Raw genomic sequence first — 20,196 nt, 5'->3', positions numbered from 1 at the left:
CGTAACATATAATTGCACGATCAACAGATATTTTCCCATAACCCCGATGACCAGGAAAATATTTAAACATATATATTTATATTATTTTTTTTTTAAATTTACCAAACTGGAATAAAATATTAAATTTTATTCCTCCTTTTTATAAAAACCATTAATAAAATACTTTGAAAAATCCGGGTTGTCACAATATAGAAATTAACAACAACAAACATGTCCCATTAACAAAACAAATATTATAAAAGAATAACCAACAAACATACATCACTAATAATTAATTTATTGATATCAACCATCAATATTATGTCAAGACTATATTCTTTTCACGTGTTTGGATCTGTCGACTCCAATATAACGTCTATAACTACCTTTGCTTGCAACAATCTTTAATTTTTTAATACTGTATAAATAGCCTTCACTTATCGTTGAAGAAGAATGGCACCTCCGAGTTAAAAATCGAGCAAAAGAACTATCAACAGAGAGAGGTAGGGTAGTGGTATTAAGAGAGAGGGGGTTGTGTTCAAAACTCTACAATCTATAGAGGTATTTATAGGTGTGAGAGACTTGTGTGCTACTCTTTCCCATAATTAAATAATCTGAAACAAAATTAGATTAAAACTTTCAAGGTACTATATTCCATAAATAATCTGTCTTTCCCATGATTAGATAATCTGAAACAAAATCATATTAAAACTTTGAAGCTACTATATTCCATAAATAATTTGAAACAAAATCAGATTCTGAAACTTGCTTCCAATATACCCGAAACTAAAAAAGGTAGTTCTAATTTTTGATATTTTTCATCCAAAAATTCCAGAAAATTAAAAAAATCGAACGGAGCGATGTGAGAGGCGCCACCTACACGCCCTTCGCTTCTCTTTTATATAAGTATATTGATTTATTTTAATTTTTCTTTGAATAAAAAATATAATTTTCAAATTTTTATTTATAAAAGAAGATTTTTAAAAATAAATTATGAAATTATATTTAATTGGAATCTTAAAATACGTGTCGAGAATTAGAAAATGTGAGTGGGATGACTAGCACTATCAGGGTCGTTCGTCCGTTCCATACCTTTTGAGGGCCAAGGGCGAAAAGAGAAAATGAGTTTTTTTTTTTTACTTCGCTAAATTTGATAAAATATGACTTGTAGCAATACAAACTCAAATTTCAGTGTACTTCAATAAAAAAATAACTTAAAAAACACTCAAATTTTAACAATAATTCAAATAACAACAAACTACGAAAAACAACTTCGTCCAGTGTAGTGGGTGTACAAAGCAAAAGATCAAACATATTTATTTGTGAGTGCATGTGCAGTAGTATGAGATCAATTGATAGTATTATTGGCATTATTGGTTAAGATAGGGACGTAGTCACGTAGGTTAGGATATGTACAACACACACAGAGGTTGAAATAATAGAAAGTTTAAGTTATTTTTTCTCACACGGATGTATACCAGATGTATAATAGTAATAATATATTATATAATTTTCAGACCCCTAAATATATTGGGCCCTGGACGGTCGACCTGGATGCCCTTCCTTTGGGCCGGACGTGGCACTAATGTTTTATGACTAATTATTTTATTTGAATATAATTTGTATCAATATTTTTTTTGTTTTACTATTACTCATTTTAACATTTTATATTTTATATGTGGATAAAGATATTTATTTATCCAACTTCTACAATTTTGTATTATGCTGTAACTTTCTCTGTAATGACCCATGTATTAACGGATAAATCTTATAGCAAAAAAGCTAAGACTGATATCAGAATAAAAATCTCAGACGACGGTTTTTCTTCGGAATTCGTCATAGTGGGTGGTGGTGATTAGTGTATGGGTGGCTGAGATAGTAGGCTAGGATTCATAATTGCAAAAAAGAAAAAGATTTTCTCCATAAGTCTCTCGCTCCCAAGAATTGCTAATACCTATAATGTGCTTATGCACTCTTATTTATAGGCGATCAAGCCATACGTAATTTTTGTCGCCCAATAAATTTACCAGGAGTGGGTTTCTCGATCAAGCGCCTTCTTGTGAAGGCCCATACAATAAGGCCTATTCATGGGCCTCGAAGCGTGCCGCTCGACCCATGACTTTTCAAATCATACTTAGACTCAGATTCTCTCAAACTCAACATAACCGCCGCTCAATGACTTACCCCAAATGGACGTGTCCCTACTTAGGGCTGAGCATTCGGTCGGTTATGTCCAGAACCTGACCGAACCGAAAACCAAAGTTTTAAAATTTTCTGGACCGGACCGGACCAAAGTTTGCATATGGACCGAACCGAAAACCAAACTGAAATAATTCGGTCGATCCAGTTCGCCAAAACCGAATTTCCTGCAACAGTTTTTTATACTAGCACTTGAGGGGGCACAACGTCTACACAACACAAGTCAGAATGAGAAGATATAGTCTGGTTAGTTGCAGCCTGAGGGGTGACGAGTAGTGACGCTGTGACGGAGTGAAGTAGTCATGTGACGGAGTGAAGCTGACTGCCGCGTGTCTCATACAATTAGCGCTGAGGCGCGGCGCTGCTGGGATATTAGCAGATTAGGATATTAGGTATATAAGCAGTATAATATATTAATATGTTATTTAATATATAAAATAAAATATTAATTATACATATATAAGTTCGATCCAATCTGGTCTAGGACCGAAAATTTTTGATGCGGACCGGACCGGACCGTATTTTATTTCGGTTCAGACCGAAATACCCGAACAGACTGAAATTTCAGAAAATTAGGACCGAACCAGGCCGAAATTATTCGGTTCGGTTTTGCTCAGCCCTATCCCTACTCCCTGATGAGAACAACTTACCAAACTCTAGAGTTGGGCCTTCCGGAGTATATATATAAATACAAGTGCTGAAATGATATATGAAATTTAAAACTAAGTCTTTCAAAAATTCAGGCGGGGTTTTTCTTCTCCACCTGATGAATTTCTATGTTGAAGAACTCTTTTTTTTAACACATCTGAATTGAAGAGTTAACGTTACAAGATTTTACCTTACTACACTGGGTTGATCTTCTTCACTGTTTCTTTGGACAACTTAAAATGATACACAATACTTGGTCATGTATCTCAAGTTTATAGCTTTTTCTAGTCTAAAGATAAAATAAAATAAACATATTGGAAACAGTTGTCATCCTACTTCTTTTCTTGCCTGCACAACTGTGGAAATATTTGTCTTCATGACATAGTAGTTTTGTTGAATATTTCCTCTGTTTTGCAGCTTGGTAAGGTAAGCTTCGAGTTCTTCAATATAAGACTAGGACTTTTTATAGCTTAGCTTCCAAAACAGTTTGTATCTTTTATGTTTAACCAATGTGACTATTGTCTTTCTTTTCACCGCAGCTGCCAACTAACTGATAACCTCCAAATTTAGCAATTTATAGGGTTAATTATCAACTAGGTCACTTCATTTTCCGAGTGACCAATTTATAAGGTTAATTATCAACTAGTTAAAAATTGCGGGTTAATTATCAATCTTATTAACTAGTTAATATTTCCTTGTTTATTGACTTAAAATTATTAACTAGAATATATCAATTGGATCACTCAGAAAATTTTGGTCTCATTTGAATCATTAAAGTCATAAAAAATATCAAATAGATACCTGTAATATCTTTTCGAGAAGTAAACTTTATTTTTCATTGAGTTCCACACTTTTTTCTTGGTTGTTACTTGTTAGTATAATCAAATGAAAGGCTATGAATTCTAGTATTCATGATAATATATTCAGATTTTAATAAATTTGTTTATTATTTATTTGATATAAATTAAACAAAATAGTTATAAAATTCAAAATAAATAAAAAATAAATATCTTAAAATCTGAATATATTATCATAAATACTAGAATTCATAACCTTTCATTTGATTATACTAACAGCCAAGAAAAATGTGTGAAACTCAATGAAAAGTAAAGTTTACTTCTTGAAAAGATATTAGAGGTATCTATTTGATATTTTTTATGACTTTAGTGATTCAAATGAGACCAAAAATTTTCGAGTGATCTACTTGATATTTTCAAGTGTAAAAAGTTACCATATTGATAATTAACCCGGAATTTTTAAGTCAATAAACATCGTTGATAGCTTTATTGACTAGTCTTGATGGCTTCTTGATTATCATCGGATAGCTCATATTTCACGAGCAGTTGATGGATTGAATATCAGTTGATAAATCTTTTATAGCTCGTCCTTTGATAGTTTAATTTAATCGTTAATCTTCATTTCACCTGTGTAGTTTACATGACTTAGAATATTTACAATTTGACATTCGAATTGCACATCTGTTCTGTTGATAGACCAAGAACCTTATCAGTTGATCAACATATTCTATCAACTGTCAATATAGAAACTTACATATTTTGTTACAAAACCTTATCCGTTGATGGATTATCGGATCAACGGATAATATAGATAGTATGATATCCGTTGATCAGCTACATTTCAACACAAGTAAAATTATAACAAGCGTTTTGATTTATTATCAAGATTAATATATTCCCAACGAGAATACTTTATATAAAGTATACAAATGGCCTGTTGGTGATGAGATGGATATTGCGAAAAATGATCAATGGCTCTGGAGTAAAGGAGATTTTCATATGGAACAAAGTTATGTTTCCGCTGAACATGATGAAAAGGTCTCTCACTAGTTTATACTGTGAACAAAATAATGAGATGCTAATAGAGTGAATGAGCACTTTCACGAGGAAGATGTTACTACTATTCTTGTAGTTCCCGTATCACAACGAGAGGTTCAAGATAGGGTATCATGGATGGAGTCTGTGGATGGTCGGTATAGTGTTAAGACCGGAAACAGACATTGGCAAAACCGAAATATTGAGATATCTAATGTGGTCCAGGGTGAAGGATGGAAGAAGATTTGGAGACTCAAAGTCCTGCATAAGGTAAGAGTCTTTCTTTGGCGATCCTGCCGGTATAGTATTCTAGTTAGGAATCGCTTGAACTCTAAAGGTGTAAATCTTTTCATTACTTGCCCTATGTGTAATGCGGATATATAACACTTATGTCACGTATTTTTTGACTGTGAATTTGTGTCTCAGTGCTTGAATCATGTGAGTGTTGTATATGATATGCGAAAAGTTATTTATGCTCTTGATTGTCCTGATTCATAAATTTAGTACTGCTCCTAGTGCTGAGTTGTTTATGATTGCGGTGTTTCTATGCGGTGTCTAGTTTTGTCGGAATAAAAGAATTTGGGAGGATGAAGTGATAACCCCCGCTATAGCCATGGACCAGAGTAATACATTGATGAATGACTACAGGAAGGCCAAGGAGATTAAGGTGCAACGTGATACCCGTAGGATTCTTAATACGGAGAAAAATCTTCATCATTGAAAATCTCTAGAACAAGGATGTGTTAAAGTAAATGTGAACACATCTATTTTTTCAGGAGCCAAGTCCTTCTCAATTGATATGGTGACGAGAGATTGTCAAGGGACATGTTTTAAAGGAAAGACTACCAGATTGCCAAGGCCAACATCAGTTACGAATTTTAAAATAGTGGGAGTCTGTGAATTGAATTAAAAGAATTGATACATGTAGTAGTTGATTCAAACTTGCTAGGTCAGTGCAAGCGATGTAGAAAAGAAGCAATAATCAGCTTGAAGTTGTTCATATTATTTAGAACCGTAAGGAAATGCCCCACACACATCCGACGTTCTCAGTGTCTTTTGTTCAAAAGCATGCTAATAAAGAGTTAACTAAATTGCATAGTACACCCTCCGTCCCTCCCAGTTCTTATCGTTTGGGTTGGGCACGGAGGTTAAAAAATATGTATAAGGTAGTGGAAAAGAGAAAGAAAAGTGGGTGAAGTGGTGAGACCTATTGATTTTTAATGTATAAAAAGAAGATAGTGGAGTAAAAGTAGTGTGAAAAGGAAAGAAAAGTGAAGAAGTGGTGGGACCTATTGAGTAAGTTTTGAAATGTAAAGAATTGGATGGCACACCCAAAAAAAGAAAGTGTAAAGAAATGGAAGGGACGGAGGAAGTATGATTTATTGATTTAGTGTTTTTACTTCTCCTCTGATTATAGTATCACATACTGTTTCATATGATTCCTTGTTTTAAATGGAAGTTGCATTATTAAAAAAAAAATGTGACCGTTTGGCTAAACTTATTTTTCAAAAATAAGAATTTATTTCTAAAGAAAATCACATAAAACTTGATCTTATTTTTTACTAAAAACCATCTCCATAAAGACCATAACATATAAATCTAAAAAAATAATATAAATATGTTTTTATAAAACCTTAAAGAAGCCTAATTATACGGAAAGTTATCCGTATCGACCACGCAAATTGTTTGTCGTTAACAAGTTGAAGCACTGACGCGTATGTCCATGAACCGGGTCCAAAACGAACCATATATAAGCCGCCACAACTTGCGACACAAATGAACAAGTGCAAACAGAAGATTGATAAGTAGAAGCTAGCTTGATAATACCAAATTCTAGGGTTTATCAGAAGATGTTGATTCAACTTCCTCGATTAACGAACTCACTTAGAGATCCATTTGATGCTGATGAAGCTTATTTACAACGCAAATTGCATCTTCAAAACCTGATTAATAAACGCAGGTTCTTATTTTTACATTCTGTCTTGTGTTTCATCGATCACATTGCTCTTGTATAGTGTCTGTTTGTGTGTATATATATGTCTGATGATATGCAATGTGCGTATATTCTTCGCCTTCAGTCATCTATTTTTGCCAAGTGCCTTCAATTATCTTCTTAAATTGATTTTATTGTGATTTATTGTGATATTATGTAATTTAACCCTCAGTCTGTGATTTTTTTCTGATTTTCGCGGCTGTAGTTCTGCAAGTTCACTAAAAGAATCAGAACTCGCCAGGAAGATTGTGTATAAATGGGATGAAGGTATTGTACAAGTGTTGTTTTTAAGTTGGATTAGGTGTTTTAATGAGTTGTGTTGCGTTTCTATATATGATATATTGATCATTTGTGTTGCAGCTTCTAGTGAGGTTAGACAAGCGTACAAACAGTTTATTGGTGCAGTGGTTGAGTTGATCGGAGGGGAGGTGGTTGACGAAGAGTTTAGAGAAGTTGCATTGACTGTGTATAGAATTTTTTGTCACCATGTCGAAGAGCAAGAGGAATATAGACGAATTAAGAAACATAGGTAATTAATTGTTTTGTTTGATACTTTGTTTGTTTCTTTTTATGCGTGTTAGCATATTAAAAGCACAGATTTTACACTAAACATAGATGTCGCCAATTGAGAGTAAGATAAAATGGTAACTTCTGGGTGAGGCTGTTAATTTATGTTATTGATTTGAGATGCAGGGAGGAATTGGACAAACTACTTGGCCGTGTTGTTCCAGATGCAAGTCTGCATAAAGTGTCTTTATTAGCACAAAGGCTTTTATCATTGCAACCTAATACTTCAGATGCAGTTTCCCTTCTAGAGAATCAAATAAATGGAACTGGTGATGATATGGAATTTGGTGCGGATCTTGTTTTTAAACCCCCATCTCGGTTTCTGGTTGATGTTTCTCTTGAGTACGAAGATTTGCTAGAGGAAAGCACTTCAAATTCTTCGATTCCGCAGGGATGGTATGAGAATGACAATAATGCAAATTACCATCCTGAAAGTGTTGGGGGAAACTTTGACTTGAATTGGTTAAGAGATGCTTGTGATCTGATAGTCAAGGGAAGTAATTCACAACTACCTCGAGATGAATTGGCTATGGCTATCTGCAGGGTTCTTGATTCGGAGAAACCTGGGGATGAGGTATTGGTGGTCCAATGCATAATGGTTGACTGTTAATTAATATATAATGATTATCAATCTTGTGGTTAACTAATCTTAATGGGAAGTTTATAAATTGTGCAGATAGCTGGTGACCTGTTGGATCTCGTTGGTGATAGTGCATTTGAAACAGTGCAAGACCTTATAACTGTAATGATCTACCTCATTTTATTGTTTGCATATATACAAGTCTAGTGTTTGCATATAGGGAGTCCTGTGTTCGGAATTATTTATGTGATGTAGAATCCGTCTCTATGGTGTCCTAAAGAACCATATCAGTCTTTTCTAGACAGATTGATGCACTCTGTATATGCTTACAACTGGATTTAGTAAGCCAATATGTAGCTGCACCCGTAAATAATATTTCTGGAGGTTTGAGGAGAAATTAGAGGTTTGGGCCATATTAGAGGTTTGATCAAGAGAATCATCTAACTTTGGTGTTTGGTAGTTAGCGGATTGAAATAGCGGTTTGGATATAGACAGCTAATTTTCAAAAAGTTACTTTGAGGAGTTTTTCCAATTAGTGGTTTGATATGTGTCTATATAAGAAGCAAAAAGCTAAGTAAACAGCTATTTACCAAACAGTTTCATACAAAACAACTAATTCAATCTGCTAGTCAAAAAAGCTACTGCAATCAGCTAGTTCAAACTTCAAACAGGGCCAAAGTACTTGAGTTTCCATTCAGAATTTTTCTCTGTCTGCATTATGCCATTTACTGTAGCTGTTGATATTTGGGATGAAATTAGTTTGACTGAATCTTTCACTCCAGCATAGGAAGGAACTTGTTGATGCTGTTCATCATGGGATGTTTGTGTTGAAGTCTGACCAAAAGGTCCCGGGTTCTCAGTCACGCATGCCTAGTTATGGTACTCAGGTACTTTAGCATGTTTTTGGTGTAAAAGCTAAACATATAATATAGTTTGAAACTTTAGATTAATTGCAAAATTGATTTTGACTTTCAATTTCATAAGTTGCTTCACTTTTGTAGGTGACAGTGCAGACAGAATCGGAGAGGCAAATTGATAAACTTCGGCGCAAGGAAGGGAAGAAACAGAGACGTGGGACTGATCAAGGGAATGACAATGAGTTATCTTCCATGAGTTTTGGTTCCTTAATTCAAGCGAGCGAGAAAAAAAGTATTTTTGATGATCTGATTGGTACTGGTGGAGAGTCCAATGCTACTGCCCTGCCTCAAGGCACGGTGAAGAAGCATTATAAGGGATATGAAGAAGTTACAATTCCTCCAACACAAACAGCACCAATGAAGCCTGGGGAAAAACTGGTACCTTCTTTCTATCATTGACGTATCATGTATTTTGTGTAGGTTGCATAATCTTTGTTGCCCATCTTGGGTATGAATATCATACACAGATTTGGATCTCTTGCATAAAGTTTTTAGCTACCGCAATCTCTTGAACAAAGTTTGTTAGCTAAGAAAGATTACTCTGGTCTATATTTATACTAAATTATAATAAGCGAACATAGGGATAATTTGTATTCCTTGTTTGGTTAAATGTTTTTAGTCATATCTGAACTTCCCCTTTCTCCATATTATTTTAAATAATCAAATAGAATTTTTTTTATAAATAATGAGAGAAAGACGTCAGAGTCTTCTTAACTCTAATGTCTTCTACTCCAAGACAGACGTGAGTCATCATGTAAGTGATACAAGATAAATAATATCTTTTTTCCTATAAACGAAGAAGTAGAGAACTTGACAAATATAATTTATAATTAGTTAAAAACAAATAAAAAATAGAATTACCATCAGTAACATATATTAATCTTAAAATCTACTTACATATAGATAATAGATGAAAATACATAAATAGTGAGAGCCATTACCAACATGAGTCTTTTTAACTCTAATGTCTTCTAATACAAGACAAAACTCCAAGACAAGCATGAAGTTATCATGCAGCTGATAACCCATGTGGTTTATAACTATTGTAATTTTATCGTCTATATTTTAAATTTAATTGAAATACAAATCGATCATATTGACCAAATATTTAAATGTTTTGGCTTAATTGATAATAAAAAGATTTATTAGAACACATTATATATTAAGGAGACCCGTAGAATAATACCGACCTGTTGATAAAAGTCGACAGACCAATAAAATCATTAATATTTCAGTTTTAATAAAATAATAATAATAATAATATATAGTAGTATAAATAGATAGTATAGATCTATGATAATACTTTTAAAGTGATAAAATGGAGTAATTAAAAATAACATTAATGTATTTAGTTGAAACATATTATCGGTTGTATATTAATAATTATATATAATAATTTTTTTTTTACATGTATGTTGCATATGTTATTTTTAGAAAATCGGTTTTTTAGTTAGGAATCTGAAAAAGATAATGTGTTTTAGTTAAAAAGGGTAGTTGCTATTTTGTCCAATGTTATTTTTAGAAAATTGAGTTTTTTTAGATAGTAAATATGAAAAAGAATATAGTTTTAGTTAGAAAGAATAATTAATTATATAAAAAGATGCATAATTCGGTCCAAGTACCGATCGACCAAACTTTTAATGTTTTCTTAACTCTAATGTCTTATACCCCATGACGTCTAGACGTCAGAGTCATCATGTAACTGATACAAAATAAATAATATCCTTTTTGTCATAAATGAAGAAATAGAAAATATGACAAATATAATTTATAATTACTAAAAAACAAATGGAAAATAGAAGTATAGATAATAGATGAAAATACATAAATAGTGAGAGACATATCAATATGAGTATTTTTAACTCTAATCTCTTTTACTACAAGACAAACATGAAGTTATCATGTAGTTGATACAATATAACTAATATCCTTTTTCTTATAAACGAAGAAATAAAAAATATGAAAAATATAATTTATAATTAGGTAAAAAACAAATAAAAAGTAAAACTATCATCAATAACATATATTAATATTAAAAAAATACTTATTGATAGATGATAAATTTATATATATTTTCTACTACTCATATATAAAATATAAAAAATATTGTAAAAGCTAAATCTCTTAAAGAAAACATAATAAGTCGGTCAATAATATTTAATCAAACTTCAATGCGTTATCATAGAATTTCCCATATAAAATAGAATATAATGACGTTTAAAATTAAATTAGAAATAAGTAATTTTAATTATATTCTTTCCCGTGCTTCGCACGGGTTTAAGGCTAGTTATTTTTAAAATGATATCGATCTTTCTATGAGGCAAAGTAGCTACTTGAGACATATGGATGGCTGCATTTTATTAGTCAGTTGTTTGATCTTTCTTTACTTTGTGCAGTTAATTCTAAATGATAGCTCACTTTTCTTATACTTCATTTTTATATTGCTGTCACTTTGGCAGATTGAGATAAAGGAGTTAGATGACTTTGCTCAAGCTGCTTTCCAGGGTTACAAGTCCCTGAACCGCATTCAGAGCAGAATCTTCCAAACAACATATAATACTAATGAAAACATTCTTGTGAGTCCGTATTATATATGTTTTGCTGTGTCAAGTTTCCCATAGAATGTGGGGACAAGGAGAGAGAAAATATTTAACAAAGAATAATAGCTATATTTATATATTAGATGACATGATCTGTACTTTCAGGTTTGTGCTCCAACAGGAGCTGGAAAAACAAATATCGCCATGATTGCTGTTCTACATGAGGTGTGTATAAGTGGCTACGTTAATTATTCTCGGCTATTTATTCATATATGCATTTGTAAAGCAGTTATCACAGGACCAGGGTAGAGATATGGCCATCCTCTTCCTCTGTTATTTCTAAAATTTGTTAGGTTAAATAAAATTGATTGTTCTTGCCCTAATAAATACAATTAGATAATAGAAGGACAATGTATCTTTATTCATATAGTGAATATGTATCTTTAAGTTCAAATCTTGTCTATGAACTTTACTTATGTATGAGAAGTATCTTTTATACTGTTTGAAAATTTTCCCAAAGTTAGCAGAAGCATTATTCGTCTAAGCCAAACAATTGTTATGTGTTGTGATATACTCTTCCTCAAAAGTTTTGGGCTGGCAGTGCTAAATATGAGGCACTGTTCAAGAACCACAGACCTAGTTGCCTAAATAAATGGTAAGATGCTCTCCTAGGTGCCTGTGATGTGATACAAAACGTATCAGTATTTGCCCCACTGTCTAGATGCCCAGTCCATTTACATTTCCTATCTCGAATCAGATTAGAGCTTTTCTTTTATGTATTTGTATTATAATACAGTAAGTTCTTAGAGTTTGAAGTTAAAATTGTTACTATATTGTTAATTAAGTTGTCAAACGACATATTATTACAGATTGGACAGCACTTCAAGGATGGGTACTTGCATAAAGATGAATTTAAGATTGTCTATGTTGCTCCTATGAAGGTATAGCTTGGTTTTGACTTTTGTTTTTACAAGATCAATATGTTTTGGTGGATGCTTTATCCTTTTTTGATTATGTACAGGCACTAGCTGCAGAAGTTACAAGAACTTTTGGTCATCGATTAGGTCCTTTAAACATGATTGTGAAAGAACTCACTGGGGATATGCAACTCTCGAAGAATGAACTAGAAGAAACCCAGGTTACTTGCACAAATGTACCTTTCTTTATCATGATGCAGCAGAGCATTGAATCAGACTAGATATGTTAGCTTTTTTCTATGCTCAACAGATGATAGTTACAACGCCTGAGAAATGGGATGTCATTACGCGCAAAAGCAGTGACATGTCTCTCTCAATGTTGGTTAAACTGCTCATCATTGATGAAGTACATCTTCTAAATGATGACAGGGGCCCTGTAATAGAAGCATTGGTTGCTCGAACTCTTCGTCAGGTAAATGTTTTAACAAACTGGGACATCATGCTATAATTTTGCAAATATATGATGTGCAATAAGCAGCTATGTTACCCGGACTCGGCTGAAAGTGTCCAAACTGGATACGTGTCCGAGTGTCGGACTCGGCAATATTTTGAAATTTTTTCATGTTTTTGGCCTAAAATAAGTGTCGGAGTGTCCATACCCATGTCCGAGTGTCGAGTGTCCGACACGGGTACTCGAGGCAAAATGAAGAGTCCGGGTAACGTAGATAAGCAGCATTGTTGCTGAATCTATGATGAGTGATGCCTGCACCATATTTTATAAGCGTTTCTTAGGCTCATGATGAATGGCTATGCCACCTCATTATAAATATTCTATTCTGGAAATGGTCCTTATGAATGCATTTGTAATTTTAATCAGACCTTTTTCCACTTCTGCTCCAACTATAATTTTGCTCCACAAAGATGGCTTCACAGAATATGTATCCAACTATGATTTTTCTTGACATTTGATTCCCATTAGACGACTTAGTTAATACAGTAATTTAATTTTACTGAAACAGGGGGGATGAAAGTTTAAGTTGCAGAAACAAATAAAATTAGTTAATTCCTAACATTTCCGCACGTTCTCCACCGCTAGATTAGATTAGTTTGAAAGGCTTAGATTTGTGGATGATTCTATCTCCTCTCACTTATCTGCTTTGCACTCGGTTCTTTCTCTTTCCTATACTAATTTTCCGAGCTCGGATATTTTCTTTTGTTCAAACTATCATAACCTAGATGATAATTAGATAATTAACATTGTTTACTGTTTTTGTCCTCCACTTTTTTGTTTTTGTTTTCATTCTTTGTAAGATTCACCCTCAAAAAACTAGTTTAGATTAGTTCAAATAATCATTACTACTTTTTAGCAATTATTATATATTAAAATTGATTCTGATTATATGCAAACAAATAATTGAAGTTCAAAACACATGCTAAGCTAACTTATCACTTTTGTTATAAAAGAACTGTGTTGTTCGTGTTGTAAAAAAACAAACAACAAATAAGAGTAAAACAAAAGTAATTATAGAAGTAAGCTAAGAGTAAAAAAAAAACTGTTTTATTATTATAATCCATAAAATAGATTACGTCCGTAAGCCTTTATATAGGCTATATATAAAAAAAATTCAATATAAAATAGGTAACCCTGTCTACTAGAATATAGGTAAACCTATCCATTGCTTAACAAAACACCTATAGTCTATAGATATCTAAAATTTATAACTATTTATTTCCTGAACAATAGGATTTATTAAAACTAAAACATAATTAATCTATCTTATATCCAAATTAATTACATTTTAAAAACAATTCAAATGATTTTGAATTATTTTCAGTGAATAGTCTTATACTAAAAAAATAAAAATACTGACCGTTAATTAAAATGAAATGTCGTAAAACCCTTTTTTGTTCTGTGAAGATTAACTGAGACCAGTTAAGCTGTTATTAGCTATACTTGAACCAATATATGTGGTCAAAAAAATTGCAATATTATTTCTTAAAATTAATAGGGTTATAGTGGAATTACTTAGAATATATTACATTAATTGTAGTCTATATTTATTTCTAAGTTTTTAATGAATTTATTCAAGTTAGGTGATAATTTTGATCCACTACAAAATAATCTTTATAAAATAATAAAATAGTGTGCATTTTTTATGATTATATATTTTTCAGATATATAAAGTTAGCTTTTTTATTCATGGGCAAAACTTTTAACCACAAATGAAAAAACATTAATTTACTAAAAGAAGTATAGAAAGAAAACGGTTCTGAAAGAAAAAAGATATATAAATAACACTAATAGCAGGCAAAAAAAAAGGATGAAAGAAATCTATGAAACATGAAGGAAAATGAATAAACAAAGAAAAGAACTGAGTGCGGAGCAGGTAAGTAAGAGGAGAGAGAATCATCTAACAAATCTAAGCCTTTTAAAGTAATCTAATCTTATGGTGAGGACATGTAAAAATATGTATAAACTTTTGGGTTATATTGTGTATCCCATTCTTATATCAGTTGAAACTGAATATAACCAATATACCCTCAAAAGTTAACAGCGTTCATTGACTGCAATCGGATGTTAAAAAAATTTGGGTACATATAATGTAAAATTTTATACATGCCTCATACTAATGCAAAAATATTCTAATTGATGCCACCAAAGTCACAACGTGCAATTTGCTGATTAAGTGATTTATTAAATACTGATTTCTACTAGATAATGAACCAAAATTAGTTCCTGTTTTTTAAAGAATGATGATTTGGTACACATATGTAAATCCTTTTCTTAGAAATGCTTTATTGCTTTCATTAGCGAAACATTCAGATAAGCTAAGTTTCTCTCAATATTAGCAATTATATTTATGATTTCACATTTTCGCAGAATAGCTGAACTTTGTTGTTTGTAATATTGGAGAGATAGAATGGTCTTGTGAAATCAGTTCGGAAGTGGCTGCAGAAATAGAATTTTGCATACCTTAATACAACCTATGAATCTGAGTATGCCTCTTGTTTTTTATGTCAGGTAGAATCTACCCAGAGTATGATAAGGATTGTGGGACTATCAGCTACCCTACCCAATTATCTGGAGGTTGGTACATGACATCTGGTTCATCTGTCATTCTTTGTTAGTACATGTCAGACATTCATGACCTCATTTGTATTTTATTAGTACATGTTTTTGTATTGATTCCAACTGACTCTTTGTTTCTTAAGGTTGCACAATTTCTGAGGGTAAATCCTGAAGCCGGACTATTCTTTTTTGATTCTAGCTATCGTCCAGTACCTCTTGCACAACAGTATATTGGAATTAGCGAACCAAATTTTCGTGCACGTATTGAGCTTCAGAATGAAATTTGCTACAAGAAGGTCATATTTTACAGTGTGAACTTATCTCCTGCCGTGTTTTCAATTATGCAGCAGTCTTGTATAATTAACTTAGATATTTTTGCATTCTAGGTAGTGGATTCATTGAAGAACGGGTACCAGGCTATGGTTTTTGTTCATTCCAGGAAAGACACAGGAAAAACAGCCGAAAAACTGGTAATATACCCTCTATCTGTATTCATAATATAATTAACCGCAAAAACTAGGTATAGTAGAAACTTGATAAATGTTCAACTTCTGTAAATTAATATTTTTTATGGTCTACATTATAGGGGTAGTGTATTTTGAACCTCGACAAGTGAATCAATATTTATGTTCCTGATGGTATTCATTTATCAAGATCGAACTGCATAGATTCTTAGTTCTTTACAAAAAATACGTTAATAGCCTAACAATTTGAAATTGGCCATTGATCCATTACCAAAAAATTGGTCATTGATCCGATGCCTCTTCTAAACCATGGATTGGTCATTAGGAAGTCTATCTCTAGGACTGTTAACGAAATCTTGATGGTTAAATCTGAGTGTAGGAGCAATAAAAGAGCCCAGGGACGAGGATAAGGTGCACTCCTAGAGCCTTTAACATTACCTACCGTGTAAACCTGTAGTTATCGCTGTCACTTTCACATGTTTAAGGCTGAAGTAACCAGAGCAGGTTGTCAGAAGGAGAGGCCTCATAAGATACTTGCAAAAACCATGCAAACGTCTTTGAGCTTAGGAGCTTTAAATGAGCCCGATGAAAATAAGCTGCACTTCTGGAGGCCCCAAGGTTACTACTTTGTCAAACGCATTAATTGTTGACAACTTGGCACGTTTACATGATTTGTAGGCGTAGATTATTTGCAAAACAAGTATACCCAACTTCACATATTATTCATATCTCAACGCTAAGTATCACTAATCACCCTCCACAGCTGCTTTCCTTCCCTGCATATTGTATGTGTTCTAACTTCTAAGATACCCTATTGGCCTCGTTATGGTTAAATCTGTTCGATATATTTTTTGGTTGTATAGTATTTCTTTCACTTTGCAGCATTCTTAGATGTGTCTGACACGTGAGTCGCCGTTTCTAGATGAAATTTTGTGACATACTGACATCACTATCAGTATTAGTGTTTGACTTGTTGCTTGTTACATAATACTCTTTGTCAGGTTGAACTTGCCAAGATTAATGAGGACCATGAGCTATTCAGGAATGAAGACCACCCACAATATCAATTACTGAAGGCAAGGAAGTTTTATTTTAATTATTTTTTGTAACTTTATAGATATAAATCTATACACGGATACCCGTGTCTCATGCTGATGACATGCAATTTCAGAAGGATGTTTTGAAGTCGAGAAATAGGGAACTTGTACAGCTCTTTGATAATGGAGTTGGTATCCATCATGCTGGGATGTTACGTTCTGATAGAGGCTTGACTGAAAAGCTATTTTCCGAGGGACTCTTAAAGGTATGCCTGTCTACCAACTTGTCAAGCTAAAATTTAGGTAGCACATACGAATCTAAGATAATATTTTTTTCTCAGGTTCTTGTTTGCACAGCAACTTTAGCATGGGGTGTAAACTTACCTGCTCATACTGTCGTCATAAAGGTTTGTGAAACCTCCAGAGATATAGCTTGTTTCCACAACTGCATGCATTTTTTATAGTTTCCATATTTTGCTTGTAGAGAATGATAGAACAATTACACTGGTTACTGTTACAAGAAGAGAATAAGATGTAGTTAAAAGATTTCTTAGTTATGCTCTTATGAAAAGAAAACTGTAGGTTTTGGTGGGTTGGAACTACGTTTTATTTCATTACTTGTATCTATTATGGTTTAGAGTAATCAGTTCTTTATCATTTGTTGGAATGGTGTTGGTAAAAATTAGAATAGAAGAGAAGAGTTGGTTGGTACTTAAGTGATTGAACAAAAATGAAAATGGGTAAAAAGAGTTAAATGAGGAATTTCATTCCATAAACTGGGGCATACACGGGCGATGCATGAGTTATTTTTTTTGGTTTTCATAGCGGATATTATTGCCAAATTTGTAATTAAAATTAGTAATGCGTCACTAATAATTAATAAGTTAATGTTAATTTTTATATATTTTTAATATTAAAATTATAGTTTACTTGGGGTATGCTTACAATATAAAACTATATATATATGTATGTATGTATGTGTGTGTGTGTGTGTGTGTGTGTATGTATAGAGTTTTACTCCAGTACAAACTACTAAATACAAACTTAAATACGAATTAATGCTTTTAAGAGTTTGGGGAGGTTTGTGGGCCCCGAGAATCGGCCCCTAGGTGGGCCTAGGTGAGGCCTAGTGGACAGAGGTGGGCCCTAGTGGAAAGGGGGTGGGGTAAAGTATTGGCTCTTGAGCTTGGCTAGAGCCCCTTTGGGTCCTGTCCGGAGTCTTAGAGCCCGTTTGGCTGAGCTTATAGCTTATAACTTAACGTGGCTTATGGATTAACGTGACTTATCTGATAAGCTGACAGCTTAAAATTTCTGTTTGCGTAATTTTGACTTATGAATGACTTATGAGTCATTAAAAATATAATAATAAAAATAAAAGTGATTTATGGGTAACTTATGATTTAGGAGTAAATTTTATCAAAAAAAAGTTCAACGAAATTTAGCCACCGAAAAAAGTACCTCAAACTAACTTCTGGCTTTAAATCAGCTTTTGGCTTACTTCTGATTTTAAGCTGGCTTCTGACTTATTACAGAAACAGACATTTTTCAGCTTAAAGACATAGATGACTTAAAACCCGGGCTTTAAGCCCATACAAACACCCTCTTAGTGAGGCTTTAGTGGGCCCGAGGTGGATTGAGTGGGGTCGGGAGTGGGCCCCGGATGGTGATGAGTTCTAGGGGGTGGGTAATGACATCTAGGAGGTGGGTGATGTCATATAGGCTGAATTTCTCTTGGTTCGTATTTAAGGCTCGCATTTAGTGGTTTGTATTTGATTATTAGCCTATATGTATATATATATAGTCTTATTCTACTACAAACTCTAGAGGATAGATCTGGAGATTTTCAACAATTTCTTGAGGTTTTCACCAATTTTTGCCACACAATCACTAATTTTTGAAGTGAATATCACTAAATTGTATTGGTTTTTAGTTTTTATTCAAGGGTTGGTTTGTTTATAGGCAGTGATTCAAATGAGAACAATTTGTTGGTGAGAATAACGAGTACAGTTGTTCTTCATTTTTCAAGAAGTGCATAACAATTGTTTTGCAGTTTTTTTTAATGTTGTATTGTTCTGCAGCAGAACAATAGTGTACTCACGCTAAAACGTGTTCTTCGTAGAGCGCGACCCAATATATATATAGAGTTTTACTCCAATAGAAACCTCCTTATCCTAGAAACTAAAAACCAAACTGAAATATCACTAAATCTTAAAGCAAATACCACTAAATTTTTAAACAACCCCATCTCCACCTCCATCTTCATCAAACCCACCTCCATCTTCACCAACCCCACCTCCACTACCACCACCTCCGTCGTCGCCTCCTTCATAACCACTACCACCTCTATGCCGCCCACCCCCTCCATAACCACCACCTCCATCTCCATCTCCACCTCCACCTCCATTATTTCTTTAACAACACAACCTCCACACCTCCATCTTCACCAGGCCCATCTTAATCGCCGCTTCAACCTCCTTCAGATTCGTTCATACTTCTTTCTCCACCTCGACTCAACTTTAAAGACGGAGCCGCCACTATTCCGGCAACGCTCCAACCCCCTACTTCAAGCCGCCCAAACCTCCGCTACAATCATCTTTCCTCCATCTCCACCTTCACCTCCACCATCTCCACCACTATCACCACCATCTGAATCGAAAACATGAACAGATCTGGAGATTCTAAGATGGTTAATATCTGGAGATTGAGTTTTCACTAAATTCTGCAGCACAGATCACTAAATCCTAAATAGATAATCACTAAATTGTACTGAGAATATCACTAACTTGTATTGGTTTCTAGTTTTTATTTTAAAATTGGTTTCTATTTGATCATGAGCCTATATATATATATATATATGTATATGTATGTATGTATATGCATATATACCAACTGCTCAAATACAAGCCACTAAAATACAAACTAAGGAAAACAACCCCTATATGACATCATCCACCCCCTATATGACATTAGTCCCCCTTTATATGACATCACCCACCCGGGGGCCACACCCGTCCCTACTCAATCCATGTCGGGCCCACTAGAGCCTCATCAAGGGTCCGGACAGACCCCTGGACAGGCTCCAAATAGCCTAAGAGCCAAAACTTGGTCCCACCCTGGCCTTACAACCCTTTCCGTTCCCCTTAATTGCATTGGTTTGAATTTAGTTTGTATTTTAGTGGTTTGTATTGGAGGATGACCCTGTATATATGTATAGTATCAATATGTAAGGTGACCATCATTGTTAATATTGTTGACGTGACTGTAATGTTCTTTATACCAATTATTACCATATGAAATTTCGTAAATGTAATAATCGTCTATGTAACCTGGACTTGGCTAGAGGTTTCCCACACAGATACGGGTAGGACTCGACAATAATTTGAATTTTTTTTATTCAGCTAAAATAAGTGTAAGTCCACATACCGAGGATGCCCGCCATGGGTACTATACCGA

The 20,196-nt window shown here is 33.6% G+C and overlaps 1 protein-coding gene across 1 annotated transcript in view; it reads left to right on the top strand.

The window, feature by feature from the left end:
* Nucleotides 1–6,421: 6,421 nt before the first annotated feature.
* Nucleotides 6,422–20,196, top strand: part of LOC108214140 (DExH-box ATP-dependent RNA helicase DExH14) — a 35,069-nt gene continuing 21,294 nt past the window's right edge. The window contains exons 1-18 of the mRNA XM_017385942.2: nucleotides 6,422–6,618; nucleotides 6,857–6,918; nucleotides 7,012–7,180; nucleotides 7,345–7,792; nucleotides 7,895–7,960; nucleotides 8,581–8,685; nucleotides 8,800–9,093; nucleotides 11,175–11,291; nucleotides 11,421–11,480; nucleotides 12,125–12,196; nucleotides 12,277–12,393; nucleotides 12,483–12,644; nucleotides 15,195–15,260; nucleotides 15,386–15,538; nucleotides 15,629–15,712; nucleotides 16,708–16,782; nucleotides 16,878–17,009; nucleotides 17,085–17,150. Of these exons, the coding sequence (XP_017241431.1) occupies nucleotides 6,509–6,618; nucleotides 6,857–6,918; nucleotides 7,012–7,180; nucleotides 7,345–7,792; nucleotides 7,895–7,960; nucleotides 8,581–8,685; nucleotides 8,800–9,093; nucleotides 11,175–11,291; nucleotides 11,421–11,480; nucleotides 12,125–12,196; nucleotides 12,277–12,393; nucleotides 12,483–12,644; nucleotides 15,195–15,260; nucleotides 15,386–15,538; nucleotides 15,629–15,712; nucleotides 16,708–16,782; nucleotides 16,878–17,009; nucleotides 17,085–17,150 (2,358 nt within the window). The 5' untranslated portion in view covers nucleotides 6,422–6,508. The remainder of the gene's footprint in view (nucleotides 6,619–6,856; nucleotides 6,919–7,011; nucleotides 7,181–7,344; nucleotides 7,793–7,894; nucleotides 7,961–8,580; nucleotides 8,686–8,799; nucleotides 9,094–11,174; nucleotides 11,292–11,420; nucleotides 11,481–12,124; nucleotides 12,197–12,276; nucleotides 12,394–12,482; nucleotides 12,645–15,194; nucleotides 15,261–15,385; nucleotides 15,539–15,628; nucleotides 15,713–16,707; nucleotides 16,783–16,877; nucleotides 17,010–17,084; nucleotides 17,151–20,196) is intronic.

Source organism: Daucus carota, chromosome 3, assembly GCF_001625215.2.
Source record: "Daucus carota subsp. sativus chromosome 3, DH1 v3.0, whole genome shotgun sequence".
Taxonomy (NCBI): domain Eukaryota; kingdom Viridiplantae; phylum Streptophyta; class Magnoliopsida; order Apiales; family Apiaceae; genus Daucus; species Daucus carota.
The sequence above is the reverse complement of the archived record's forward strand: the minus strand, read 5'-3'. Positions and strand labels throughout refer to the sequence as shown.